This window comes from Selaginella moellendorffii, unplaced genomic scaffold (genome assembly GCF_000143415.4).
Source record: "Selaginella moellendorffii unplaced genomic scaffold, v1.0 SELMOscaffold_4, whole genome shotgun sequence".
NCBI lineage: Eukaryota > Viridiplantae > Streptophyta > Lycopodiopsida > Selaginellales > Selaginellaceae > Selaginella > Selaginella moellendorffii.
In genome coordinates this window covers 27,585-54,053 of record NW_003314265.1, presented here as the reverse complement: position 1 = coordinate 54,053, position 26,469 = coordinate 27,585, and the positions used below count along the sequence as shown (strand labels likewise).

The 26,469-nt window shown below is 44.7% G+C and overlaps 6 protein-coding genes across 10 annotated transcripts; 4 read left to right on the top strand and 2 right to left on the bottom strand.

Moving 5' to 3' along the window:
* Positions 1–907: 907 nt before the first annotated feature.
* Positions 908–4,744, bottom strand: LOC9654234 (histone-lysine N-methyltransferase ATXR7). 3 transcript variants are annotated; one of them, XR_002991644.1, is made up of 13 exons: positions 4,227–4,744; positions 4,027–4,143; positions 3,629–3,970; positions 3,354–3,575; positions 2,157–3,305; positions 1,978–2,100; positions 1,844–1,924; positions 1,742–1,795; positions 1,534–1,685; positions 1,360–1,475; positions 1,233–1,278; positions 1,121–1,182; positions 908–1,069 (listed from the first exon to the last, which is right to left on the bottom strand). XR_002991644.1 is itself a non-coding variant. In XM_024668698.1 (10 exons), the coding sequence occupies exons 1-10, from the start codon at positions 4,713–4,715 to the stop codon at positions 1,454–1,456; spliced, it is 2,751 nt and encodes a 916-aa protein (XP_024524466.1). In that variant the 5' UTR covers positions 4,716–4,744; the 3' UTR covers positions 1,304–1,453. The 3 variants fall into 3 exon arrangements, 1 of the variants encoding a protein (XP_024524466.1); XR_002991643.1 differs by having other exon boundaries at positions 1,398–1,475; XM_024668698.1 differs by lacking the exons at positions 908–1,069; positions 1,121–1,182; positions 1,233–1,278 and having other exon boundaries at positions 1,304–1,475.
* A 114-nt stretch (positions 4,745–4,858) lies between these two features.
* LOC9655511 (probable glucan 1,3-alpha-glucosidase) lies at positions 4,859–8,358 on the top strand. Of its 2 annotated transcripts, none has more exons than XM_024668699.1 (7): positions 4,859–4,972; positions 5,241–6,769; positions 6,816–7,083; positions 7,130–7,265; positions 7,329–7,539; positions 7,604–7,810; positions 7,875–8,358. In XM_024668699.1, the coding sequence occupies exons 2-7, from the start codon at positions 5,252–5,254 to the stop codon at positions 8,250–8,252; spliced, it is 2,718 nt and encodes a 905-aa protein (XP_024524467.1). In that variant the 5' UTR covers positions 4,859–4,972; positions 5,241–5,251; the 3' UTR covers positions 8,253–8,358. The 2 variants fall into 2 exon arrangements, with proteins under 2 accessions (XP_024524467.1, XP_002964300.2); XM_002964254.2 differs by having other exon boundaries at positions 4,877–4,993.
* Positions 8,244–10,615, bottom strand: LOC9654233 (signal recognition particle subunit SRP72). The gene is made up of 5 exons (XM_024668700.1): positions 10,454–10,615; positions 10,265–10,398; positions 9,739–10,197; positions 9,390–9,683; positions 8,244–9,333 (listed from the first exon to the last, which is right to left on the bottom strand). The coding sequence occupies exons 1-5, from the start codon at positions 10,590–10,592 to the stop codon at positions 8,356–8,358; spliced, it is 2,004 nt and encodes a 667-aa protein (XP_024524468.1). The 5' UTR covers positions 10,593–10,615; the 3' UTR covers positions 8,244–8,355.
* Positions 10,616–10,624: 9 nt separating this feature from the next.
* LOC9655510 (conserved oligomeric Golgi complex subunit 8) lies at positions 10,625–13,242 on the top strand. Its single transcript, XM_002964253.2, has 12 exons — positions 10,625–10,771; positions 10,829–10,981; positions 11,221–11,369; positions 11,434–11,511; positions 11,570–11,663; positions 11,714–11,788; positions 11,845–12,132; positions 12,188–12,255; positions 12,313–12,367; positions 12,421–12,547; positions 12,596–12,780; positions 12,836–13,242. Exons 1-12 carry the CDS (start codon positions 10,664–10,666, stop codon positions 13,025–13,027), a joined length of 1,572 nt encoding a protein of 523 aa, XP_002964299.1. The 5' UTR covers positions 10,625–10,663; the 3' UTR covers positions 13,028–13,242.
* A 7,392-nt stretch (positions 13,243–20,634) lies between these two features.
* LOC112344449 (transcription factor MYB4-like) lies at positions 20,635–21,488 on the top strand. Its single transcript, XM_024669246.1, has 2 exons — positions 20,635–20,920; positions 20,980–21,488. The coding sequence occupies exons 1-2, from the start codon at positions 20,910–20,912 to the stop codon at positions 21,347–21,349; spliced, it is 381 nt and encodes a 126-aa protein (XP_024525014.1). The 5' UTR covers positions 20,635–20,909; the 3' UTR covers positions 21,350–21,488.
* Positions 21,489–21,584: 96 nt separating this feature from the next.
* On the top strand, positions 21,585–25,897 carry LOC9655508 (probable 26S proteasome subunit YTA6). Of its 2 annotated transcripts, none has more exons than XM_024669244.1 (23): positions 21,585–22,011; positions 22,065–22,186; positions 22,247–22,341; positions 22,387–22,491; positions 22,543–22,786; positions 22,840–22,921; positions 22,973–23,124; positions 23,260–23,330; positions 23,387–23,554; positions 23,611–23,685; positions 23,741–23,845; positions 23,894–23,983; positions 24,039–24,114; positions 24,168–24,264; positions 24,320–24,389; positions 24,435–24,614; positions 24,669–24,791; positions 24,845–24,928; positions 24,975–25,159; positions 25,206–25,344; positions 25,406–25,465; positions 25,517–25,627; positions 25,678–25,897. In XM_024669244.1, exons 1-23 carry the CDS (start codon positions 21,707–21,709, stop codon positions 25,789–25,791), a joined length of 2,853 nt encoding a protein of 950 aa, XP_024525012.1. In that variant the 5' UTR covers positions 21,585–21,706; the 3' UTR covers positions 25,792–25,897. The 2 variants fall into 2 exon arrangements, with proteins under 2 accessions (XP_024525012.1, XP_024525013.1); XM_024669245.1 differs by having other exon boundaries at positions 22,552–22,786; positions 25,678–25,888.
* The last annotated feature ends 572 nt before the right edge of the window (positions 25,898–26,469 follow it).

Genomic DNA, 26,469 nt, shown 5'->3' with positions numbered 1-26,469 from the left:
GGTTTGATTTATATATTATAATTCCTGAATTTTATGGTTTATTAGATGGCAAATCAGTACTATCAAATGAGGATAACTTTGGTAAAAATAAAGAAAGAGGATTTAAGTTTTACAAATGTATTTCAAAATTTATTTCATAAAACTATTTAATTAAAGAACACTTTAAATAGGCTTGATGACTATATTAATAAAAATTTAGTGTAAACTTTTTAATTTGGACTTCCCGAAAGATTACTCAGTTTAGTATTACTCAAACTCAAAAATACTTAACCCAAGTATCCCAATATTTTTAAATAATTATAAAAAAGATATACTTTTGTTTAAAAACTTTTTTTATAATTTAAACTCTTATATACTATTTTTTGAATTATTTTTCGTTTTTTTAGCAAACTTGGTGCTGGGATGATAATGGATATACCTAGAATATACTTGGATATTCTAAGATATTCTACCATCTAACAGTTGTTATTCATTTAGATTAATCTTGTATTTATACTTTATAAACATGTTTATAATTTATAAACTTTCTTAAACTCTTTCTAGTATTTTTTTTTATTCTATCATCTAATGGTTGATATGCAATAAGATTAATCTTGTATTTATAAATTAGAAACATGCTTATAATTATAAAATTTATTTGATCAATTGGATGAACAAGTAAAAATAACACTACTATTAGGCAAACCAAGTGTTGCTAGGTGTAACAATTTATTTTATATATTTTTTTATATTTATATATATTTTTATTGCTTACATTTAACCTATTATTTTAAAAGTTCTTCTATTAGGAGGTATTTAATGCTTTAAAACTTGTGAATATATATTTATATATTCATAAGTTTTATTATTGTTTTATAGTTATAACTATAGTGTGAGTCATCTTAACATCTTATCACTCTTTTACATGAAGAGTTTAGAGGTTTATTATATTAAATTTTCTCTAAAGCTTTGCAATAAAAAAGCTTCTAGTAATAAAAGCTTTGGCATTATTAATTTTGTAAGCAATTGCTAATGGGGAAATAAAATAGAATTTTCAGGCCTTTCGAATGTTCTTCAACATGGAACTTTTCTGGAATTGCAATGTGTTAGAGATATTATCAAACTGAAGGAACGAACTTACATCCATATATAAAACAAGCGCCTCTAAAGGAGATGGATGCTTTTCTGTTTTACGCCTGGAACCTGATTGATAAAAATTAGAGTGAGGCAGACAACGAGAATTTCAGCCGTACCAAATCGGTCCTTTGGAACGACTTTTTGGGGCCGCACTTCCAGACTCTGCAAAAACACAAAACGCGAAAGCTTTTCATCACCGCAAAACTCTGGGCTTTTTAATATATGAAAATAAATCCAGCTTACAAGCCTAGATGTTTTGGCAAATCCTTTAATCCATGTACCTGAGGAGTCTGGAGCTGCAATAGAACAAGCTATCGCCAGACAAGCACGGGAGCGCTTAGTTAAGATAAAGCCGACACCTGCAAACACAGCCCAAAGCTGAGAGAGAGAGCCAAACTTTGAGAGTGCTGCTCTTACCTTTCAGCGCCACAAAGGCATGGAATCTTTTGTTCCTCGAACGGGAACTTGTAGTCGTACGTGAGCTCCTCTCCAACCTTAATATGCTTCTTGGAATAAATGAAAATTCTCTTCTGTCCTTCGACAGTTAGAATCTTCGTGTAGCAATTCGGCTGGAAGAGAAAAAGGAAGGTGTTAGGACAGACAAATTGGCAACGAGGATACGTGCGTCACAAGAGTGATTGATAAATCTCGCGAGGCCCCCGTGTTTGGTCGCATCCACCTAACGGAAAAAATGCGTCAGAAGAAAACACAGAACTGTGACACTTACGACGTTCTCCGCGTCTACTCTAAACAAGTAACTGCTATCGATTCCCATCTTTTCGTATCGACGCTCACGCAAGTCCGCCACCTAAAGAATCATCGGCAGTAGTTCGCCTCCAAACAAGCAAAGATCATACTCACTTTCGAACGAACCAGCTCGCCAATGTACTCGATGACAAAATCTTCAGGCTCTATAGACTGAAGCGCAATGACGCCCCAGGAATGTATCTTGCTGCGCTGAAACTTCAAACTCTTCGTGCGGGCCTGCATGAAGAGAAGAGAACAAGCTTTAGCATACGTCTCGAAAACCAGTAATGCACCTTAAAATGTGTTCCCAGCAATCGGTTTTCCACTCTGTTTCTTCTGCTCCGTTGGACTTGAGAGGATGCTGCTGTCTTTCTATTCTCATGTTGATGGTGGCGGAGCTGTTGTGGTTGTGGATGATGATGTTGTTGAACAGCAGCTGTTTTGGTAGGATGTCTTGCCTTACCAGGCCATTCCCGCCATTGCCATCCGCTCAGCCCGTAGCACCTCGCACAGCTTACTGAAGCCAAAGGATCTGCTTTTTTTGCATCACCCTCTACGCTGATCGTCATGTCCAGATCTCTGTACTTCGCACTAAGTTCAGCAGCCTCCAAAACTTTACGCTGAAAAGTGTCTTCATCGAGTTCGATCAGCGGCGCTGCTTCTCCAGTCTCGTCTTGTCCTTTCTCCTCCTCGACGACTATCACTGTGCTTGATGGTTTATCAGAGAAAAGCTCCGGAACCTTGTTCTCCTGATCTTGTTCAGTTGTTGTTTCCTCGTGATCCTGTTCGATTGTTTCCTCTGCTAGCATTTCTCCTCCATGCTCTTGTGGACTTTCTTCTTTCTTTTCGGTTCTCTCCATCATATGCGATTCAAGAACCTGTTCCAGCTTCTTCAAACGTTTCCGTGGAATACGTTCCAGGGCTACTTCGTCACGTAAAGCCGCTCCACTATCTTCCCCCGCCACCACGCCCGACGCCACACGCTTCTTCGATTTCTTTCGTCGTCCCCCGTCGTTATCCTTGTGTGACTTACGTTTTTTCTTCACCACTTGCTTTCCAGCTTTCACCACGTTCACTTCTGGAGACCCCTCTTCCTTATTTGACATGTCGGCCGCTGGATGTGTCTCAAGAAGCGAGGACTGAGACTGATAGTCGGCGGCGACAGCATCTTGCATTTCGCTATTTTGGAGTTTTCCCTGTTCCTTGTTCTCCACAGATGGAGTTTGTTCCAGCTCCTTCCGCTTCTTGAGGCGTTTTCGTGGAACACGTTCATCTGCAGCTTCTTCTCTTACGGTTGCTCCATTTTCTTCGATGCCCGTACTTGGTGCACGCTTCGTCGCTTTATTTCGTCGCTTCCCGTCTTCTTGCTTATGCGACTTTCGTGGAAGTATGGGCTGATCACAGGCCATTTTATCAACATCGCACTCAGTAGGTGCATCATCCTGAAAAGAAACTCCAGTTAGTTGCCAATTGCGAAGAAAAAAACTAACCAATTTCTGACAAAGAGCTTCTTGCTCAATCTGGGATTTTTTCCGACTCTCCTGCTGCAAGATCCACCCATTTAAATACTGTCCGACGGCAGCATCTAGTATCGTTCGTTTAGCTGCCTCGACAACAGTTGTATGAAGCCTTTTTTGTATACTCTCCAGCGTTAGGATCTCGGCTCTTGTTGTTTGCCGAACTTCCTCTTGTGCTTGCTCAAATACTGGCTCCTGCAACAATAAAATGTTGGACGAGATAAAACGTCGTACTATAGAACGCTAACCTTGTCACAATCTGGTTTATGAGCTGTTGGTTCCGGATGTGATGCCACAGGAGCACTGGCCTCAGCCTTGACAGATCCAGTGGCTGGATAGCTGTCGTTTTGTAAAGATCTTCCCCGCTTCCGCCTGGAACTCAAGCACGCGTCCACGAGATCATCGACAATTTCATCGACGACATCCAAATACAGATTGGTTTGGACGTGGCTCAACGATGGATTATCGTCCGGTGTCGAATCCTGCATGGCTACCTTGGCTTGAATCAAATCTCCGAGAGCTTGCTGGTCGGCTAGTTCCAAAAGATTGCCGAGAGCAAAGCATGCGATTTGGACATGCACATGCATGACCTTCATAAACAACAGGAAAGAAGTTAGCCAGCTTAGAGAATAGTGTTGGATTTTACCTCGCACCATCCATTTACGTAACCATCGTGAAGCTTGCTAGCAAGCGTCAGCAGCGAGAAAGGACCCTGCATTTCTCCACTTTGAGATTTATAGGACCAATAAGGATCACGCCAGAGCTGAAGAAAGGAAATACACAGAACTTTGTGAGCCACACAGAAGATAGAAAGGAAAGGAAAAAAAAAACAGAGAGGAAGCTTACTTTGTAGTTGGATCTTGCGTTCTTCTCTGCCTGGATAGCATGCAAACGTTTCTCTCCTTTGGGGCAGCGAAAGTACGTATGTCCCTCTTCACCACAAGTGTAGCACCTATTTTCCTTCCTAAACTTCTCCTTTTCTTCTTCTGTCAATCTCCTCGTAAAACCCCCGGAGAGACTTTGAGCAGGATTGACACCAACCGGACTGGCAGTCGTCTCTCTAAAACCAGGTGGCAGATCTTCTTCTCCAGGAGGAGCAGCAGCGCAATTGCCACTGCTGCTATTCACCGAAATTTCAATCCCGCGACTGGCAGCGTCGGGCTTAGACGAACCCCCAGACCTGGAAAAGCAACTGGATAGCCTCGATTTCGCGATCTCAGGCGCGGAGCTTCTCTGCGCGCCAGCGGCACCATCGTCTTCCTCTCGGCCTCTAGATTTCCTGTTTTGCGTCACATCCCGCTTGTCCTGCCCTTTCTTCTTCCTTGCCTTGTCCATGAATCTAGAAGCGCCGCTAATTTCATCGGATCATACCTCTCGTCTTGAATGTAGATCGACTCCGGCCATGCTCGCGCGAATTCTCCCAAGAACAAGCTCAATTGGATCGCGCTCTACCTAAAGAGATCCGCCATAGCTTAGGGCTAGGGCCATGCTTTTATGTAAAAGGGTATATTCTCCTCGCCCGATCCAGCCCTGGACGCGACGACGCCGGCGATCGATCGATAGGGATGCTGGCCTGATCGCGCAACACCGCTGTGAGTGCTCCATCGATCTCTGTGAGTATTTTGCTCGGTCATAGGGGTTTTAGAGGGTTTTTAATCGGCGCATTCTTCCTCCTGGCCGATCCTGGTATGGCTTTTTGGTGTCTGGAGTTTTGCATTGCTGGGGCTGTTCTTGGGAGATTTTTCTTAGCGCTGGCTTGATGGGAAGCAATTGTTCCTGGGAGTCTCTCTTTGATCTTAGATTGTTTTTCTAGTTTTTTCTTTGCTCTTGGCTTACATTTTTCATACGTTTTCCTTGCAGGCTTGTAAAAGATGGCAAGAAGCTTCGCATTCGCAGCCTCGGTGGTGTTCGTGTTCCTTGCTCTCAACACGGTGACATGCTTTAAGAGCGAGGAGTTTCGAAAGTGCCAGCAGACTCCCTTTTGCAAGGACTCTCGCGCTCGCAAACCCGGGAGCTCTGGATTCCGAGCCTCGCCCGCCGAAGTTGTGGATGGATTCGTGCAAGCACGGCTAATCCCCGAGAATTCCACCGGGTCAGACAACTTGGTGCTCAAGCTCATGGTGTATCAAGGTGGTGTGCTGCGGATCAAAGTCGACCAAGAGAACGTCCCCGGAGGCAAGAAGCGTTTCGAAGTCCCCGACGTTCTTGTGGACGGTTTGGAGAAGAAGCGGCTGTGGCTCCAGCGGATCACAGCGAAAGATGGACTCTCAACGTTCTACCTTTCTTCCGGTCATGAAGTCGTGTTGCAACACGAGCCGTTCCAGGTGTATGTCACCAGAGGACAGGAAAAGCTTGTGTCCGTCAACGGCAAAGGCTTGTTTCACTTCGAGCAGCGCCGGGAGAAGCAAGAAGGCGAGAACTGGGAGGAACACTTCCGAAGCCACACTGACTCGAGGCCATATGGACCTCAATCCATCGGCTTCGACGTTTCTTTCCACGGTGCCGAGCACGTCTACGGGATTCCAGAGCGAGCAACGAGCTTGGCCTTGAAGCCGACGAGAGGGACGGAAGAACACTCGGAGCCTTATCGACTCTTCAACCTGGACGTGTTCGAGTACCTCGCCGAGTCGCCATTCGGGTTGTATGGATCCATCCCGTTTATGCTCTCTCACGGCTCCAAGAGGACCTCGGGGTTCTTCTGGCTCAACGCGGCGGAGATGCTCATCGACGTTTTATCACCAGGCTGGGACGGTGCCGCCGGGGAGGAGTCCAAGCAAGGCATCGACACTCATTGGTTTGCGGAGGCTGGGATCGTGGACGCTTTCGTTTTCGTTGGTCCTGGACCCAAGGACGTGGTGCAGCAGTACACCGGTGTCACTGGAACAACAGCGATGCCACCATTTTTCTCCATCGGATATCATCAGTGCCGCTGGAACTACAAGGACGAAGCTGATGTTGCTCAGGTTGATGCGAAGTTTGACGAGTATGATATCCCGTATGATGTCATCTGGCTGGATATCGAGCACACCGATGGCAAGCGCTACTTCACTTGGGATCCGATCACTTTTCCCACTCCAAAGGAGATGCAAGCTAAGCTCGAGGCTAAAGGTCGGCATATGGTGGCGATAGTGGATCCACACATCAAGAGGGACGAAGGCTTTGCTCTCCACAAAGAAGCTACGTCCAAAGGCTACTACGTGAAAAACTCGCATGGAAGCGACTACGATGGCTGGTGCTGGCCGGGCTCATCGTCCTACCCCGACTTGGTGAATCCGGAGATTCGTGCTTGGTGGGCGGAGAAGTTCACGCTGAAGAACTACGTTGGCTCAACGTCGATTCTTCACATTTGGAATGACATGAACGAGCCATCCGTGTTTAATGGGCCGGAGGTACGTTTGCTCGATTTTTTCTTCAGGGATTCACGTTCGCTTCCAGGTTTCCATGCCGCGAGACAACCTTCACTATAACGGCATTGAGCACCGTGACGTTCACAATGCTTATGGTTACTATTTCCATATGGCCACAACGCAAGGCCTTCGGAATCGCGAAGGCCAAAGACCATTTGTTCTGTCAAGAGCTGTCTTTGCCGGAACTCAGAAGATTGGTCCCATTTGGACTGGTGATAACACTGCAGACTGGGAACAGCTCAGAGTTTCAGTGCCTATGATTTTGTCTCTCGGGATAACTGGAATCGCGTTCACAGGTATGATACATTTCTATCAAAGACATCCTTGACAATGCTCTTCCAGGGGCGGATGTTGGAGGATTCTTTGGGAATCCTAGTTCGGAGTTACTGACTCGCTGGTATCAGCTAGGAGCGTTTTATCCCTTTTTTAGAGCTCATGCTCACCTTGACACAAAGCGGAGAGAACCATGGATTCCTGGGTATGAAGTTCTTTGCTAGCTTTTCCTAAGAAGGCTATGAAAAACTGCTTTTTTGTTGTGCAGGGAGCCATACACGTCTCGGATTCGTGAAGCCATTCATACACGCTATGCACTGCTCCCTTACTACTACACTCTTTTCCGGGAAGCGCACGAAACAGGCATTCCTGTGATGCGACCACTTTGGTTTGAGCATCCGAACGATCCCGAGACGTTTGCAATGGACGACGAGTTCCTTATCGGCGATGCACTGCTCGTCCGCAGCGTGTACACGGAAGTAAGTTGTAAACTTCTGCTTGAGAAGAAAATAAAATGTTTTCCAACTTCGTTGCTGTTTTCAGGGATCGAATTTGGAGACGGTCTATCTGCCAGGATCCGAGCCATGGTTTGACATAAAGACCGGCCAAAGTTTCAATGGTGGCAAAACTTACAAGCTCGCTGTCTCACAAGACTCCATCCCTGCATTCCAGCGGGGTGGAACGATAATTCCTCGCAAGGACAGGTTTAGGCGCAGCTCATCCCAGATGGTGGATGATCCATACACTTTGGTAAGCCATCCTCTTTTACTTCCATCGCTTGAACGAGAATCTCACGAAGCACAAACTTTTATAGGTGATCGCGCTAAACTCTACTCAAGAAGCACAAGGAGAGCTCTACATCGACGACGGCAAGAGCTACGAGTTTGAGAAAGGAGCTTTCATCCACCGTCGCTTTAGCTTCTCGGGAGGCAAACTCTCCTCGTCCTCGGCCTCACCAGCCAGCAAGAGCTACAAGACTCTCTCCACGGTCGAGAGGATCATCATCCTGGGCCTGGATGCAAAGAAAGTCCCGGCAGCACACCGAGCTCTTGTGGAGGAGGGGGGCCAAGATAGGCAGGCCGACATCGAGGCAGCGCCTCCGGTCTTGCGAGCCAAGCTCAAATCCAACGCTGTGGCCGTCAGGCTGCCAAACGTATCCATCGACAAAGATTGGTCCATTAAAGTCTTGTAAAACCAAAGAACTTGGAGAACTTGTCATAAGAGCTTTAACAAAAATGTTTCTCATGATCTGGAAGAACAAAAAGAAAGCTTCGAGTACCTCGGAGAGAAGAGCATCACCGCCGGCCTTTCTTCTTGTTCTTGCCACCACCTCTTGTCTCGGCAGGCTTGGAAGTGCTGGGACCATTCGATCCTGCTGCTGCTCCTGCTGCTCCTGCTGCTACTGCCGAGGAAGAGGAAGTGTCCCTGGAAATCGCTCCTTGAGACCCTCTCAGCTGTGCAGTGCGCTTGTCCTTCTTCTTGGGCCTGTAGTAAGACCGCTCCCGCATTGGCATCCACCTCTCTGGATCCGGCGGCGGCCCCGGGTTCTCTGGATCGTAGCCTTTCGGATACCGAGGCTTTCTCTTCCTCTTCCTCTTCTTTTCCTCGGCTGGTTTCTCCTCGACGTTCGCTTGAATCGTTTTACTGCCACCCGGAACCACAGAGCTCTCTTCAAGCTTGCTTGCGTCCACCACCTTTACGTCCGGGAGCTGTTTCTCAAAAGTCTCTCCTTTGGCCACGTCGGTCTCGGCAAAGCAGGAGACGAGCCCCGTGATGGCTTCCAGCCCGACTGCCTTGGAAGAAGAGCTCTTTGCAAGCCTTTCATATAACTCAGCCGCCCCTGCAAAGTCCTTCGTCTTCAGCTTTAGCTTCGCAGCCTCGTGCAGCAGCAGCTCTACTATCTCGTCCCTCGTCTCCTCCATACTGTCTTCCCACCATTTCACAGACTCGAGCAGGATGGTTTGGGCCCCTTGCACGTCGCCTCCGCGTTCCTTGAGATCAACTGCCGTCGCCACTATCGCTGGCATATGCCTGATATCTGTGGCCTTCCGGAGGACGTCCGCAGCTTCCAGATAGTGTCCAGCAGTGGTCCTGGCTTGCGCACACAGGAGCAACGGCTCAACGGTGCTTTCGGAGTTTTTCTCTGCGTACTCCCCCAAAACTTCTTCCGCAAGATCGATTTTTCCTTCTTTCAATGACAAGCAGGCCTTGAGAACAACGGGCATGCTGCTGCCGCTGTATTCTTCCACGAGTGATGGTATAAGTTCGCGCGCCTGGAACAGCAAGAATGTTTAAGAAAAAAAGAGCGGCAGATAATCGGAAAGCTCACCTGGTTAAGTTTGTTGGTGCTGAGAAGCAGTAGAAAGTAATTATAGACTAGAGCCTCTTTCTGATTGATGGACATCTTCTGTCCCAAGGCTTCGGGAAACTGGAGACGTTTACCATCTGCATCCTTCTTCAGGACAACTTCGAGCTTCCTTAAGGAGTCGGATGCATCCTTGTTTTTGCGAATAGCTGCGAGATTGTTCGAAACGACAGCCAAGGTTGGCAGGTCCTTCTCCTTCAAATCTCTGTTCAAGATTGCAAGGCAACTCTCCGTGGCCTCGGTTGCACGTCCTTGTAACTGAGACAAAAATGTCATAAGAATCGAGCCGCATGGAAAACTAGAGTGTGGTTACCTGTAGCACATAGGCCAGTTGAGCTGTTACTGGAGCAAGCTCGTCCTCAATCTCATCTTCGCTGTACTCGTCCTCGAGCAGCATTTCCTGCCCGAGTCTACGTGCCAGAAGTAGATGCTCTTCGGCTTGCGAGAGCTCTCCTTGGTCTATCAAAACGCATGCGACGTTATATGCCAGCTCGAAAAGAGTTTTGGGATTGACTTGCATCGATCGCATGCGCTCGAAAGCCTCCCTGGATCTTCCTCCAGAGACATAGGCAGCAATGGCATTGCTCTTCACTTCGCTCGACTCGATGCTAAACTCGCGGTGAATGGTCTCGTAAGTTTCAACGCAGGCGTTAAGATCACCTGTCTTGAAGAGAGTCTGGGCTTTGAGTTGGAGAACACCTGGGCTGTTTTCCACTCCTTGTAAGATCTGTAAGACCTCCGCGAAGCGACCAAGACGGTACAAGCAATATGCCTACAAAGGAAAAAACAAAGGTCATGAAAAACGCTTGACTGGAGAAGAACAATGTTTCAATCCTCACCTTCTCAAATTTCAGATCCACCACCGATCCTGCCGAGTCGATCGCAGCCAAAGCATCGCCAAAGCTGTCACTGTTGATCAGAGCAACCACTTTGCAATTCAGCGCATCCGGGTCATCTGGATGCACCGCCAGCACTACACAAGCGAAAAACACATCGCATTTAGCATTCTCTTCGCAAAAACTCCACACCTTGCTCGGCGATCTTGAGAATTTGCTTGTAGTTCTTCCTGGAGCTCTTGAGCAGCGCTTCCAGCTGCGCCAGCTGATCGTGGAGCGCATCATCGTCGGGCTGCTGCGGCGGAGCTGAGACGCCTCCTCCCTTCCACATTGAAGAACCCTAGATGAGCTAAACCAAACCCTATCGCGGTAGTAGCTTTTATTTTATTTTGCTGGGAAGGAATGGCGATGGCGCCCGACCAGCAGGCGCTTCCGCCAGGACTGGAGAATGTGTTCCAGCAGTCCTATGTCTCGGATCTACTCTCCTATCCGCTGGATCGCCTCCACAAGGTAAGTCTAGATCTAGTTCTTGACGAAATATTTCTAGATCCATCGGACCGATTGTAGGAACCGGAGCTCCTGCGGGTCGATGCCGAGCGGATCTCTCGCCAGATGCAAGAGGTCGCGGTGGGGCATTATCGAGCATTCATCACGGCGGCTGAATCGCTCCAGTTCATCACCAAGGAAGTGGCTAGTATCGATCAGCATGTGGAATCCCTGGTGAAGTACATTTATCTGGATTTGCTTGATGATTCGTTTCACTCGCTTGTGTGTTCTTATATTGTTTGCGATGATTTTAGCTCTGAGATGATTTTTCTGATGTGTTCTTGAGATGGTTTGTTCAGTTGTTTTCGATTGCCTGAGATGATTCTTGTGCTAGATTTTTATCGCTCGGCATGGTTTGTGTGCTCCTGATTTTTTCGCTTAGATTTTCTTTTGTTAACTTGTTCGTATCTTAGATTGCAGAGATTCCTAAGCTGACCGCCGGCTGCAATGAATTCATGGATTCGGCTCAGCAAATTCTTGAGAAACGCAAGCTTAACAGGACATTGCTTGCGAACCATAGTACTCTGCTGGATTTACTTGAGATCCCTCAGCTGATGGATACGTAAGTACCTTACGTTAGCGGGCTTATTTTCTCTGTCTTTACTTTTGTTTGAGTCAGATTTCAGGTGTGTGCGGAATGGTAACTATGACGAGGCTCTTGATCTTGAGGCGTTCGTGGCAAAGCTCGCCACCATGCATATGAGGTGCGTCAATCTAGTTTGCGGTATTTTTTCTCGTCTCATCTTTGTAGTTGCTTTATAGACTACCAGTCATCCAGTCTCTCGTAGCGGATGTGAGACAAAACACGCAGTCTCTTCTTGCACAGCTCCTCCAGAGGTTGCGGTCCAATATTCAGGTAGTTTTCGTGGAACAGTCGAATACTTTGTTGAGCTTTGAATGTTGTAGGTTCCGGAGTGCCTCAGAATAATAGGATATCTACGTAGACTGGGAGTTTTCCACGACATTGAGCTGCGGTTGCAAGTAAGCTACCTTCCAGTTTTAATGCTCGTGAGCACCTATTGAATTGATGCTTTCAGTTTTTAAAATGTAGGGAGGCCTGGCTTGCTGGCCTTCTCGACGATTTGGACCAAGGCAGTCCTTACATGTATTTGAAGAGCATGACCGAGTGCCATCGTGTGAACATTCACGATGTTGTCACTCAATATCGTGCTATTTTTTCAGATGACACTTCTGAGCCCTCGGATGGTGGCCTCCTGTTTAGCTGGGCAACACATCGCATAACCTGCCTGTTGGACACACTGCGCGAGTTGCTTCCCAAAGTCACCGAGGGTGCATCCTTGGCTCTTATTTTAGACTTGTGCATGGTACGTTGAGCATCCTATGTCTAGTCTTTGCTTCAACGTTTTGAGCTTTTGGCAGTACTGCGGGGTGAGTCTTGGCCGGGTGGGTCTCGACTTTAGAGGTCTTTTGCCACCAATTTTTGAATCGTAAGTTATCTTGAGCTCTTCCGGGGGATAGTTCTTATTGGTGATTGTCTTTTGCAGGTGCGTGTATGACTTATTTGTGCGGAACTTGTCGATAGCGTTGCAAAACTTCCAGGTAATTCTTCTTCAGCGAGTGTTGAGAGGAAGAATAAACTTTTATGTCTACAGCACATGCTCGATTCCCACCGCTGGGTTCCTTTGCCTTCAGTTAGATTGTCCAGCAGAGATTCCGAGGACAAGAACGCCCCTCCTCAGTCTCTCATCGAACATCCACCTCTAGCCGTGTTTGTCAACGGTACGTGCCACTTCCTCTCGTGAGCCGCTCACAATCGTGTTTTCACAGGCATTCTGGCAGCTCTTAACGAACTAAGGCTGTGTGCTCCTGTGAGCTTGTCAAACAGGCTAGCGCTCGAGTTCCAGAAAGCACTGTGCAGTGTCTCGGATTCCCTGCTGCGCTACTCCTCGACGCGGATTCTCAAGGACAGCGAAGCGAATCTCTTCATGTCCTCGTGCCGTGCGTACTTGGAGGTAAGCGGGCCAACCAACCGATAAGATGATCCAACACTAACAACTCTCTACTCAGGTAGCTTCTCCATACTGTGTCGCGTGTTTCAGTCGCTGCTATCCATCCGCAATCACTGACACGAAAGCCAGTAACAACGGTCTCCGGAAGCTAGTTTCATCGATGCCGGCCGAGAACGGATCTCCAGCGAGACTCCGAAGTGTTCCTGAAGTCGTGGAGAACATAATCACCACTTCAGCAAATGGTAACTGAAACGACAGCGCCGTTTTCTGGCTAGCGTGGATGGGGATTATAAAGAAGCTAATTATGGCATGCAATTCGTAAAAGGGTGGATTTTACATGGATTTCACTCACACTACGTGTATGCCTGCTATTGGTCCATGTGTATTATGAGTGAAAAAAACACAAGCATAGAATATTTTACAAATATCCAATCCTTATGCCCCGGATGGGGCATCATGCCCATAGCAACGACCTATGCTATGTATGGAATGGAGCCATTCATGGCCCATAGACCCATTCATCCCATAAGTTGTTAATGTTGCAAACCAAATGGACAATTGCATACCATACTACTTTATCTAGAGCACTATGTTCTCACATCTTACTCATGGCAAAAGAACTGAATTATCCTTTTTTGGCACATCTCTTTTAACATAATGTTCATAGCAAGCATAATTGAACTCCATCTAGCTCCATTGTAAAGCCATGGATATATACTGTCTAGAATCATGTCTCTAATGCATCCCATTAAGCTTATCCTTGGCATTGATTTCTAGTGTAGCTCTCTCAACACTTTAGTTTTGTACCATGATGCTTAGAAGATTTACATATAACTCAAAAGTAAATTGAAGTCTAACCAATTCCATGAATTGGTGGGGCTTATATTTCAATTATGTATTACGCAAAAGTGCATAATGTTAATGTTTAGACTTGGAGTTCTCTCAAGAGGAGCATGCAGAAGGAAATTTGAGAATATGGAAGTTGCAATTGCATGCAATAACATTCAAATAACAATGGACACTTTCAACATTTTCCAATCATAACCATTTTAAATTTTGAAATTTGTAAAAAGGGTTTCCAAGAATGGGGCAAAACTATCTAATGTATGTTGCCAAAGAATTGGAGTTTTCAAGGATTAGAAACTTATGCTCACTTTGGTAAGAGTAGATTTGTGATAATTTCTTATATGCTCTAACCCTTTTGCAATATTTGAGGTTTTTGTGTTTCCTCTTGGCATGGTAAACTAAAGAGGATTCTATGAATTCTTTGAGGCACAACAATGGATCTAATAAGGGATAGAACCAAGGATTCTATATAATGCCTCCTCCTCTCAAGGCTCAACAATCCTTCTGACAAGGCAGCCCAAAACTACTCCTAATGTTGTGCCAATCACTGAGGGGAAAGGTCCTGTTGAAGAAAGTAACAGGGAGGGATATGTTACTGCTCGAGATACAAGCAAAGACGAATTCACAGACCCAGAGGGTGCTTTTAGTTCTACCATGAAACAGGTTGAAAATTCCTCAAGCGAGGATGGGCATTATATAGCATCCAAGCTCAATAGTTTTGACTCAATTGGGAGCTACTTTGGAAGCTATAGTGATTACCTTTAGTGAGGCAAGCATAAGCCAAAAAAGGGCCACAAGTGCCTATAATGGGCATTTATGGAATATTTTGAATATTCTTACTTTTAACTTTGCCAATGAACTAGAAAGAGTCTCTTTCAAAGTGTGAAACATATTTTAAGAAATTACCTTTTTTATTGTGAAAGTGTCTAGATTATGATACTTCCACAACATCAGCCCAATCCATATAAACTCTCTAGATTTTGGAGTGCCTGGTGGATCTTGTGTTTGGTCCACTCCATTGATGGGTATGTTAAAGGGAAGAAAACTTTTCGTGTGTATGTGAAGAACCTGGGAAATCGAGTAGATGATGTACCATGTCTTTCAACTTGGATCTAAATAGGCTCTCTCGGTCGAAACTTTGGAGAATCAATCACAAAATGATGGAACTTGGATAACTCTTTCGAGCTTATATCTATAAAATATTCAAACATACAAGAGTTTTAGTTGTTTGTGAAAGTAAATAGTTACTTCAGATGATGTCCACAATCCAGTTGTGGAAGTTCTCTCCAAAGTCCTTATCAAAGATTAGACAATTGATGAACTCTGTGGGAAGAATGATCATCCTTACCCGAACGATTTGTAATAAAGCATCTATCCCAATGAGTGAAAGCCCACCTAGCAATGCTAGACTCTTGTAAAGCCTCTAATAAGCTTCCATACGCATTGAGTGTTGGAAGCCATCTCAAAGTAAGTCTCCCACTATGTTTGGTTCAATGAATAGGTAATACTAGACCACTGCAGCCATGCATGCCTCCACAGCCTGCTCATAACCTTCACCAAGTTTGGTGAGTCTAGACTCAAGCACTGCATTGTAGTTGGTAATTGCAAAATTCGTTAAGATGGAATCCACAGACTTGTGTCAATCACCCTCCTCCTTTAGGCTTGATGCACATCACAATTGATTGAGTGCATTTTAGATATGTGGCACACATGCCTTAAGGTCCATCTTATATAGTCTTCCTAGGGCAAGTCATCAGTCATTTTTGTTTAGAACCTCTCTGGCTACAATTGTTAATGTTGCAATTATACACCCACGAGATACTTATGCATTACATTTAAATGCTTGGAATAGCAACTAGCCCACAAAGATAGCCTATGCATATAGAAATGAGGAGTATATAAAACTTGTGCTTTAAACTTAACTTACCACATTCTATGCTTTTTGTTGTAACATCCTAGAATGCACTGGCATCCTAGGATGCCAATACATGACTCCTTCCCTAAACACAAACAGTCCATGCGTTTATAACACAAAATTACTCTAGTGAGCCAAATGAAAATTAAACTTACCGATCTTGAAATCTGGCAAACAACCTCCTTAATGGCTTTTGCATGTGGCCCACCCACATCTATTGTGGCTTCCTCCCACACCAAAGCTCCTCTAATTTTAGATGCATAGACCACTTTGTAATTTGATATGTGGAGATTAGTATTGAAGGTGAATTGGAAACAATTGAATTCATTGTTTAGTGCAATCTGGAAGGACAAGTGAGGGAACTCCAATTCATAGGCAATTCATTGCTTACTAGAATGCAAGACGACCTCAAACATGTACGAGTAAGTCTGTATGGCCAAAGCATGGCCTTTTCAATGCAAAAACAAAAGAACTTACAATACAGTGTTTTAGCAGTGTCAAATAGTTCTCTCAATTGTTGTGCAGCTACCCAATTCCTACGTAGGTTTCTGCACAAAATAATTAAATGGTACTAAGTGCTAAGAAATAGATACATGTACCTTTTCTCAATGAACCATGTTATTGTGGACTCAACAATTGAAGAAGGCATATTAATACTTCCTTCAACAAAGAGCTACTGGATTGTGTTATCACAAAAGACATCCTCATACTATGCTTTTGAAAAACTAAGCTTAAAGAGAACACTCCCCCAATCCTTCCAATGATGTTGTCTTGTGTGGGGAAAGTTTCTTTTGGTAATGGAAGAATGTCTTTTTCATCTGCAAAGTCTTCGTCTTCATTATTTTCGTCTTGGTTTGGTTCCTACATGGCTAGCCTCGGGAGAAATGGCTCTATCACCAAGGGATCATCATTTGTAGTTAAGGTATTTGTAGCAACTACAACTGCAAAAACCAAACATATATTTGTGAGGAGGGAACTTTAAAAAAATAATGACTTACGTTCACGAATATCCTTCTTATCGAGTGCTCAGGTTTGCTTTTGATAATTTAGCCAATGTTTGTCAGTAAAATGCTCCATAATATTGTATAAGTATATTACTATTACCCAGTTGTCATTAGCCTTGTTTGCTATAGCTCCCCATGATGTTTGAGGAGGCTAGTAGCAAAGCTGAATAAAGCTGAGGCTAAATTTTGCAGACTTAGCATGGGCCTCACCACCATTGGACTACCTTGCACACCAGATAAATGCTCCTAGGTTGGTCATGGATGAAAGTTAGATTCTTGAGGCTTAGAGTGATAGTAGAATCACATGTTGAGCCGTGTCGGGTTGGAAAGGAATACTGGAGTATAAGCCACCCCATATCAGACACTTTGGGAGGTCCATTGCTAGCTCGTCAAGTTCTATCACCTTCATAGATGGCTCTCTTTTCCGCCTATACAAGTGTACATGCTAAGTTTTCAAGATTGCAATCCACTTGGTGACAAGAACTGTGGTGAACGGCCAGGGGACCAAAGGTGTCATAAATGACATCCAACCAATGACTTTGGATCGACTGCCATGATGTCCACGACGACAAGATAAAGACTACTGATTGTTATTAGCATAGGTGTGCATTGTAACCATAGCATAGTGAAATGACAATAAGTCAAACAAATCTAAAGAAAAAAAATTTTGAAGAGTGCATGGGGTCATGTTATACCTGTGGCTCATATGGTAGCCCACCTTGAGGGTCAATTTGAATATATCTGGATGTCGAAGCTGCACTAGATGACGATGTCGATCCTTGGGAGTAGTTGTGGAATACTAATAGGGAACTATAAGCTCGTTGGTGTGGCAGCATTGTCAACCCTACGCAAAAAAACATATGGAAAAAAGATAGGTACAAATGAAAAACTTACTAAGCTGGACCGCTTGGTTACTTCATGAGGTAGATGGTTAGGTACTGGCACTTGTACTAGTAGATGGAGTTGTGAGAGTTGTAGCGGCTGGTGGATTTGCGGGGCTGGTAGCAATGGCACTATATGGGCTTTCGTGAGTATGTCTTGTAGTTGGTGTTGGTGGCAACGTTCCAGATTGGACAACACCATGAGCATAAGGCATCCAAACTTCCTCATTTTGAATGCTCAGGTTGTTGCTTTCCAGGGAAGGCAAGGAAAATGAAACATGCTAGAGGTTTTGCATATATTGTAGTGTATGCAATGTTAGGTAGCACTCTACTTGCTCAAATGCAGTCAGGAGCTGTGGATGGGATGTTGTTGGAGTTAATGTCCCTGCTGCAGAGCTTGGAAATCAAGTGGCTGGCGTGTGTCTTGTGGAATTGTTGGCTGTACCGATTGTAGAACATCGAGTTCTTGGGTGTGTGCTCGTGAGGTGTTTCTTGCATAGTGTGTACTACTGTTAAGGCATGTGGTGTTCTTGCTTCGAGCTTACAAACCACAAAGGATTGTTTATGCAAACCTAATCGAGGAGAAGCTACCCACTATCGCAGTTGTGGTGCTCTTGCTTCGCGGTGGTTTTGCAATCGGGGGAATGTGCACTAGAAGCCTTGCCTTTAGTTAGATAATACGAATCAATTGGAAGAATGAACAAACCATCGACAAAATTATGTCATAAAATGAAATTGCCCATATCCAAGGCACAATTAATATGGTTGGTGTAAACTCTAATCCTGAACATGGGAACCTTTAAATTGAGGAAATTAAAAATTGAATTTAAATTTGAAATGTACACTAAAGAACACTTAGTTTTCTCTGAGTATAGCCAAGTATAATTTTTCAAAAGCTCATCGCTTCATTGGTGTTGCTATAGGTAAAACACTCTTGATGTAAAGTGGTAGATTTACACTCACAACATTAGCGATTGCACATTCCATTGTTAAATCTAAATGAAGTAGATATTGCTTGTCCAAGTTGAGTCCCTCCCAATGTATTAAAAATGCTTGGTTTCAAACAGTGTCAAAAGCCTATAAGGTAACTAAGCATAACAAAATAGATTAAAAGAAATTATTATATTCTTGCTCTAAAAATTACCTCTGATAGAGTTGCACTTTTGACATTGGAGAGAAATGGTCCAAGAAGGTCTTCAATATTTTTTTCCACCAACAGCCGGCATAATCCTACAAAAACACAATTTATAAAAAATTCTATAACATTACCAAAATTCTTACCCAATCTCTCATTCCATCTGTTGAAATAAGTTTGCAGGAACATGAGATACTCTGAAGTAATCACCACATTGAATAGACAGACGTCATGGAGGTTCCAAGTTGCAACTGAAATATTCTTCTTGAGGTACAGAGCAAAAACACAACATAGACTTTAGTTGTGCCATGAATTAGTTGTGCCATCAAGAATTTCTATATCTTCCATGGACTCAAAAAATGTGCTTATAAAACCACACCACGTGCTCAAAGAGCTCTCTCCACAAACACTTTATGTGTTGCAAAACAAATTTGATTTAGTCCTTATTCGAAAAAACTTTAATGTTGTGAGTACCTAGTTACGTGTTGATGTCTCACATATGAAGCTCCTAGTTGCAAGACCCCAACAGTAGACTATGTCCCTTTCAACCTTATTGTGCTTTAGAGCATTGTCCGAATGCGCTTAGGCCTTCCAAATCGACGAACAATTTACGCATATGTGTTGAATATTGCATGGGATTCTTTGGAGGTAGTTAGCTTGCAAGCTACAATATAATGAGTTGCCCTGCAAATAATGACATGTACATAGAAACCATAGCTTACAAGCTTGCAATATACTACAATAAACATGTTACCACATATGCTGACTAAAAAGCAAAAATGAAAGAATATTCATAATCCATATGGCAAAGTGCATAAACCTCCTTGTTCTTGTAAATCTATCATCAAATCTTTATTATGTGCCTTTGTTCTAACCTAGTCGGATCGTGAGTGGCTAAGGCCTCACCAATTTGGCGTCGGCTAAACCGGTATCCTCCAGTTCGACAGCTAGATCAGGAATTGATAATCCCCCAATTTGTGCCACTTTGATTTAGGGCATTGTTAGTTCGAACGTGATGAAATACCTCTTCCAATACACCTCTCCAATTTGGATCAACAAGTTGCATGTATTTGTATAGTGTTGGCTTGGAAATTCTAAAATAGCATGTGGGATAAGCAATAGTCTTAGTCTTGAGGATTTTCATGTGCATCTAGGTGCCAAATGTGGCTAGACTACTAAATCCCATTGATCGCAAAAAATTATGAAAGGCCTAGAAACATGCAAATCATGAATTTAGGAGGCTGGAAACTAAGCAAACCTTTGGGAGAGCATTATTGTCACTATCCACACTTGAACTATAGTCCAAATCATTAAAATTGGATGGAAGGCCATCCACTTCATCTTCTTCCACGTCTTCCAGTAAACCTAAAAAAAAAAGTTTCAGTGACACAAATTTGAAGTAAACTAAGGAGGGAACTATACTTATGGTAGGAACTTGAAAGTTTATAGAGAGCAATCTAATAATAAATCAAAGCCACTTCTAACACTGCCCACAAAAACATTTGAAACCAATCACTAGCAAACTAAGTTACTTTTTATATCTACTACCAAGAAACATGCCAAATAATAGAGCACTAAAGCAGGGTGCTCAAGCAAGAAAGCATCTCTTAAACCCTATGACCTAATGAATCCTTATGTCATGGGGTCAAACTTGATGATATGTGGTCTATATATAGCACATTGTTCATATTATAGGGACATCATTGACTTATCAGGCCATGGGGTATTCATGAGGCATCCAAATGACATTTAATGCCGAACCAATAGAAAATTGCCATATGGACAATGTATTGTGAGTGAAATTTGCAACAGTAACACTCACTTTTTCATGAATTGCACGCCATACTAATCTATCTATCTATTTATATGTTGTTCTGACAGTCGTGTTTTCTAAATTTTCTTGCAACTCAGTAATGTAAAACTCATGTAAACAACACGTGTTTTTTTGCTCGAGAAGAAAGGACGACTCAACAAAAAACCGTGTGGTTCCCACGTGCTGGGCAAGAAGGGCAATGGTGGGTATAAATCCACACATTATCAATTTGGTTGATCACGAAATGGCAAGACACAAGGAGAAGAGGAAAGTCTTGTGGTCACCTGAGGAAGACTCTATACTTCTCGACTATGTTATCACCAAAGGAATTACATTTTGGAGTAGCGTGCCAAACGAGACGGGTAATCGATATCCATAGCTTTTTTTCTGGTTCTCAAGCCACCTTTCTTGGTGATCAGGGCTCCAGCGTTGCGGGAAGAGCTGCCGGCTACGGTGGAGGAATTACCTCCGGCCAGATCTTCGCAAGGATCCTTTCACCGCGGACGAGAAGAAGAAGATTGTGGAGCTACGCTCGCTGATGGGCAACAGGTACAGAGATTTTAACGCTTGCGCATGGCAAATGGAATGGATGTTGCTTGCTTTTACAGGTGGGCCGTGATTGCCGCCGCGCTCCCCGGAAGAACAGACAACGATGTCAAGAACTTCTGGTATTCGATCCTGCGGAAGAGCCAGAGCAAGAAGCGCAAATTCCAAGCGCCACTGCAATTGCCCCTAGCTGCTGCTGCTGCTGCTGCTGCCACGGATTCCTCGACCGCGAGCGCTGGACGCCCCGACACTCCATCGGGTAATTCCAATCCCAGCTCGGATTCGGGCGTGGAGCTCGCAGAGGAGCTCACCAATCTAGATGATGAGACGAGTAGCAGCGTAGAATTTTGGAGAGAATGCTATCGATTAGCCATCAAAGCTATGAATCCCATCCCAGCCGAGAGAAACACTCGATCACTCGATCATCGATAGAAAGAACTTCCAAATCATCACTCTTTTCACATCACAAACACGTGCTGTAAAAAAAAAAAAGCCCTAGCCTTGTTCTTGTCTTTTCTGTCAGCCGTACGATACCGTCCATCCGACGGAGAAATGAAGCGCCAAACCGTGATTAATCGCGGCCGTTGTTGCGGTGAGCTTCATCCGACGGCTCTAATCTCGCCCTTCTTTTCCATGGGCTTTAGCTTATTAATGTTTTAGCGAGAGAGGAGGGTTTGAGTAGGGCGCCGGGGGGGACGGAGCTGCGGGAATGTATCCATCTCCGGCATGGCGAGCAGGGAATGCGTAGCGGATCGTCGCGCGCTTGGCTGAAATTTTGTGGCTTCGAGCATGGAATCGGGTAGGGATCGAGCTCTTTTGCTGGCGCTGGCTGTCGCGGGCGGCTTCGCAGCGGGGACAGCAGCGGCCATGACGGCTACGACGTTCCCGTATCTCTTTGGGGCCGCCTTCGCCGCCCTGAGATCTAAGCGGAAGAGGGAGCTGCGTGAGCATCGGCATCGCTACAAGTCGGACAAGGTGAAGAGATTGTCTGGGAAGCCCAAAGAGGGCAAGGCTTACAGGGACGCCATTCGCAAGTCAATTGCCGAGTGGAAGGATATCGACGTCGAGCTCGACAATTTTCCATACTTTCTCAAGTGAGCCCTCGGTCTTCTTCTCTGTTTTTCCTTCTCATGCGTGCTGCTTACAGTGAGAGTACCAAGACAGCGTTGCTGGATTCACTCTACGTCTATCTAAAGAGACCGGAGTTTGTGAAATTCACGTCGGAGCTAGCGTCTGTGAGCCCCCGGATACTGTTGACAGGACCTCCAGGTTCGTGGTTTAGGTCTTTGCGTGTTGGTTTCACTTTCACTTAATTCAATTGCATGCCAGGCTCGGAAATCTTTCAAGAAACACTTGTCAAGGCTTTGGCTCAGAAGCTCCAGGTGAACCTGCTTATCTTCGACAGTGCCAGCATTTGTTTGGAGGTACCATCAATTTTAGCAGCGCTATCATAGAAAGTTTGTTCACAGGCTAACGAACTGACGCCGGAGCCCGTAAGCGTCTCGGAGGAGACCGTGGAAAGTGATGAGGTGACCATTCAAATTGTAGATGGTGAAAATGTGGATACGAAAGAGGTTCGCTGTTCTTCTGTTCGTGTAATTTTTCATGGTGTTTATTCTTGTCAGGTGCTGCAGGATGGTGTCAACGGCGTGGCTCCGCCATCTATACTCGATACTGTACCCCAAGAGAACAGCAAGCCACCGAAATCAGTTAGCTCACCCACGAGAACCAAAACCTCCGAGGCAGTCGAGCTACCTTTACCGAGTTCTAGATCGAAAGATCAGGCAAAGGATTTGGCGACATCACTAATGAGCGCGGGAGGGGCAACGACACAAGTGGTAGAATCATCACGACGAGCGTTGAAGAAAGGTAATTTCTATCGCGTTTGTTCCGCATAATTCTATAGCGTGTATATTGTGAAGGCGATCGAGTAAAGTTCGCTGGCCCTACGTGTCCTGCAACTCCTTCCGGCCTAGCTGTTTTAGTCAGTGGAAGCTCGAACGGGTAAGCCACCTGTGCTCTCTGCTATAATGCTGACGTTTGTGTATTGTAAAGAAGCAAAGGACCGTCCATTGGGGCGAGAGGACGTGTGCTGCTAGTACTCGAAGACAATCCAAGCAAGGTTGGCGTGCGGTTCGATAAACCAGTTTACGGTGGCAACAATCTGGTAGATCTATGCGAGGATGGACACGGCTACTTTTGCAGCGGTATGAGGCATTTCCGCCTAGTATGTTAATCCCAAGAGTCTTTTGTATAGCTGCAATACTTAGAAGCATGAGTCTAGTTCTGCTCAGGATTATTTTGTTGCTTGCTTGACAGCTGGCAACGAATCTCTCGTGCAGTTTCAGAGCTTCGGTTGGAACATTCTTCTGGAGAGGACGTAGATAAGCTGATACTCGACTCTTTAATTGAGGTACGGCGTGAATTATCTATCTACAATGGGTTCTGAGGAGTTTGTTTTTTGGCCAGGTTCTGGTTTCGGAAGCTTCTAAAGTGCCGTTGATTTTACTTATTAAAAACGTGGAAAAATCTATAATGGGGAACTTTGAGCGGTACATGAAGCTGGAAAGATTGGAAAAGGCCGATGTGAAGCTTGTAATCATTGGATCTCACACATCTGACCACCATAAGGACAAGGTACTTATGAGTTATACCAATTACGGACGCTTTCTTAAAATTTTATAAACAAGCAGGGGAGCTCTGGTTCATATCATTCGAATTCCAAGATGGGTAACAATTTTACGGCGTTCCTCGATATGTCTTTACTGGTGAGCCCTCCGATTCGTGGCCGTAATTTCAAACCTACTGACAGGGAACATGCAGGATCATCTTTCTACGCGAGCTGAAGACTATAAACCAGATGGTTCCAAATGCTCTAGGATGCTTGCTAAACTGTTTCCTAGTAAAATATATGTGCAGCAACCACAGGTAATGAAGAAACGTGTACGAATATTCCGACTAACAGCTTATGATCAGGATGAAAATATGTTACTCGTGTGGAATCGTCAACTCGAACAGGATACGGAGAGGCTGAAAGCGGAAGCGAACAGACAACTTCTGCGAATTGTGTGTAATGTTGCTCCCGATCTAGATTACTCACATTTTAAATTGATGTGTCCAGATTATGTCCACATCCAATGTTGAGTGCAACGACTTGTCAACAATCAACATCCAGACTCATTTATTGACACATGATAGTAAGCGGTAGCCCTTGTCAATTCTTTAATGTAATTTGTATGTCTTGTTACAGTGGCCGAGAAGGTGGTCGGATGGGGGATTAGCCATCATTTACAGCATCATGTAGAGCCTCTACATCGAAACGGCAAGATCGTCATCAAAGCGGAGAGGTATGTTTTCATAAAACCTCGTACTTTTGGTCACGTATTTGAATGGGTGCTTCAGTTTGGAGCATAGTCTAGCAGAGCTCCAAGCAATTCAAAGAGGGTCTACTCAGCGTAAAAAGACTCTCAAGGCAAGCCCGATTTTCTTGGGGACATTGTCTGATAGTGGGTTGCAGGATGTAGTTTGTGACAATGAGTTCGAAAAGATTTTACTGCCCGAAGTCATACCACCAGATGAGATTAGAGTAACTTTTGATCACATTGGTGCTTTGGATAATGTGAAAGAGACCCTACGCGAGCTGGTGATGCTTCCATTACAACGGCCAGAGTTATTCGTCAAAGGCCAACTTACGAAGGTCTGTGTGTTTGTTATTTGCTTTTTTTCTTTGTCTAACGAATCTATATGGCAGCCTTGTAGGGGCCTACTCTTATTTGGTCCTCCAGGAACTGGTAAGACCATGCTTGCTAAGGCGGTTGCTACAGAGGCTGGTGCAAATTTCATCAATATTTCAATGTCCACAATTGCATCTAAAGTAAGCACTTACCACGTGATAGTGTTCAAGTTTACCGTTTTCTTTCTTCGCAGTGGTTTGGTGAGGCGGAGAAATATGTCAAGGCAGTATTTACTTTGGCCAGCAAAATCTCGCCAAGCGTGGTGTTCATTGACGAGGTATGCAATCGGATGTTTGTTACATTTGATGTATGTTTCTCTACAGGTTGATAGCATGTTGGGTAGAAGAGGTAAAGACCACGAGCATTCAGCCATGCGGAAGCTGAAGAACGAATTCATGGCTAGCTGGGACGGATTAAGAACGCGTGAGAAGGAAAGGGTCATTGTACTGGCAGCAACAAATCGTCCATTCGATCTGGATGAAGCTGTCATACGGAGATTTCCGCGAAGGTAAATCTAATACAATTGTAAACATCGGCTTGACGATTTTTTTCAGGTTGATGATTGATGTTCCTGATGCCGAGAACCGTGCGAAAATTCTCAAAGTTATACTTAGTGACGAGGATCTTTCCCCCGATTTTAACATGGAGGAAGTGGCAGCGGCGGCAGATGGGTATTCCGGGAGCGATTTGAAAGTGAGCTCGTAGTCTAAATCAAAGTTTGTCAGGAATTTGAGTTGTTTCCTTTGGCGTGTAGAATCTGTGCACAACGGCGGCCTACATCCGGATACGAGAACTCTTGGAACAAGAAAAGAAGGTAAGTGGTGTTTAGAGCAAGCTCGCGCTAAAAGGGATTGTTTGGTTGCAGGAGATGGAGAAAGCGAAAGCCCAAGGGGTTGAGAAGCCGGCAGCTCCAACCGGAGTCACGCCCTACATTCGTCCAATCTCAATGGCTGACATGCGGCACGCAATGGAGAAGGTGAGAAGGTTTCGATTTGGAATGGTTTTCAAGAGCTTTCTTCGTCACAGGTTCGATCAAGCGTGTCCTCGGATGCTGGTATCATGGGAGAGTTGCAGCAATGGAACGAGCAGTACGGTGAAGGGGGCACTCGGAAGAAGGCGACACTGACGTACTTTATGTGAAAGCACGGTTTGGAGAAGAGAGACAATTTTTATTTGTGTAAAACTATCTCACAGGCGATTTGTTGTTAATACTATGGAGGAATACATTTAAGCGTAAGTGATTGAAGTACTGGTTGGAGAGGAAACTTGAGGATATTTCTCAATCCAACGGATGTTAGGGCAAGCATAAAATCAAGAGCTTCACAACCTTAGAATTCCACATGCTATGGAAGGTAATCTGGGTGAGAGGATAAATGATGTAACACGCCATGATGGAGCTTTGTGGAAATGGACGCCCTCCATTTCGATCACCTAGAAAGGATCCATCGTTCTTTCGTGGCATCGGTTCATATAAAAACCCGAGCATGCTTCAGATAGATCCACGAGACCATTCCCTACGAACACATTCGGCGTTGTAGTGGCCTCTTGGCACTGACCTCCACTCCTCGGCTTGAGCAGCGCATAGCAGCAATGAAACTTCGAGAGTTCATCCTGTCAAAGAGCTCCAATACCAGGGTGTACATATCGATCACAGTCTTGATATCTTCATGATGATCGCGTCCTCTTTCTTCTCAAACTTTTCGCGTGTAGACCCAAGCCTATGCCCAACGATTCCACCTTTACAATCTTCTATTCAGGCTGGAGCGCTGGTGCGCAGTCCCGAAGCTCTTGACGGTTACTCAACATCAGTCAAAACCT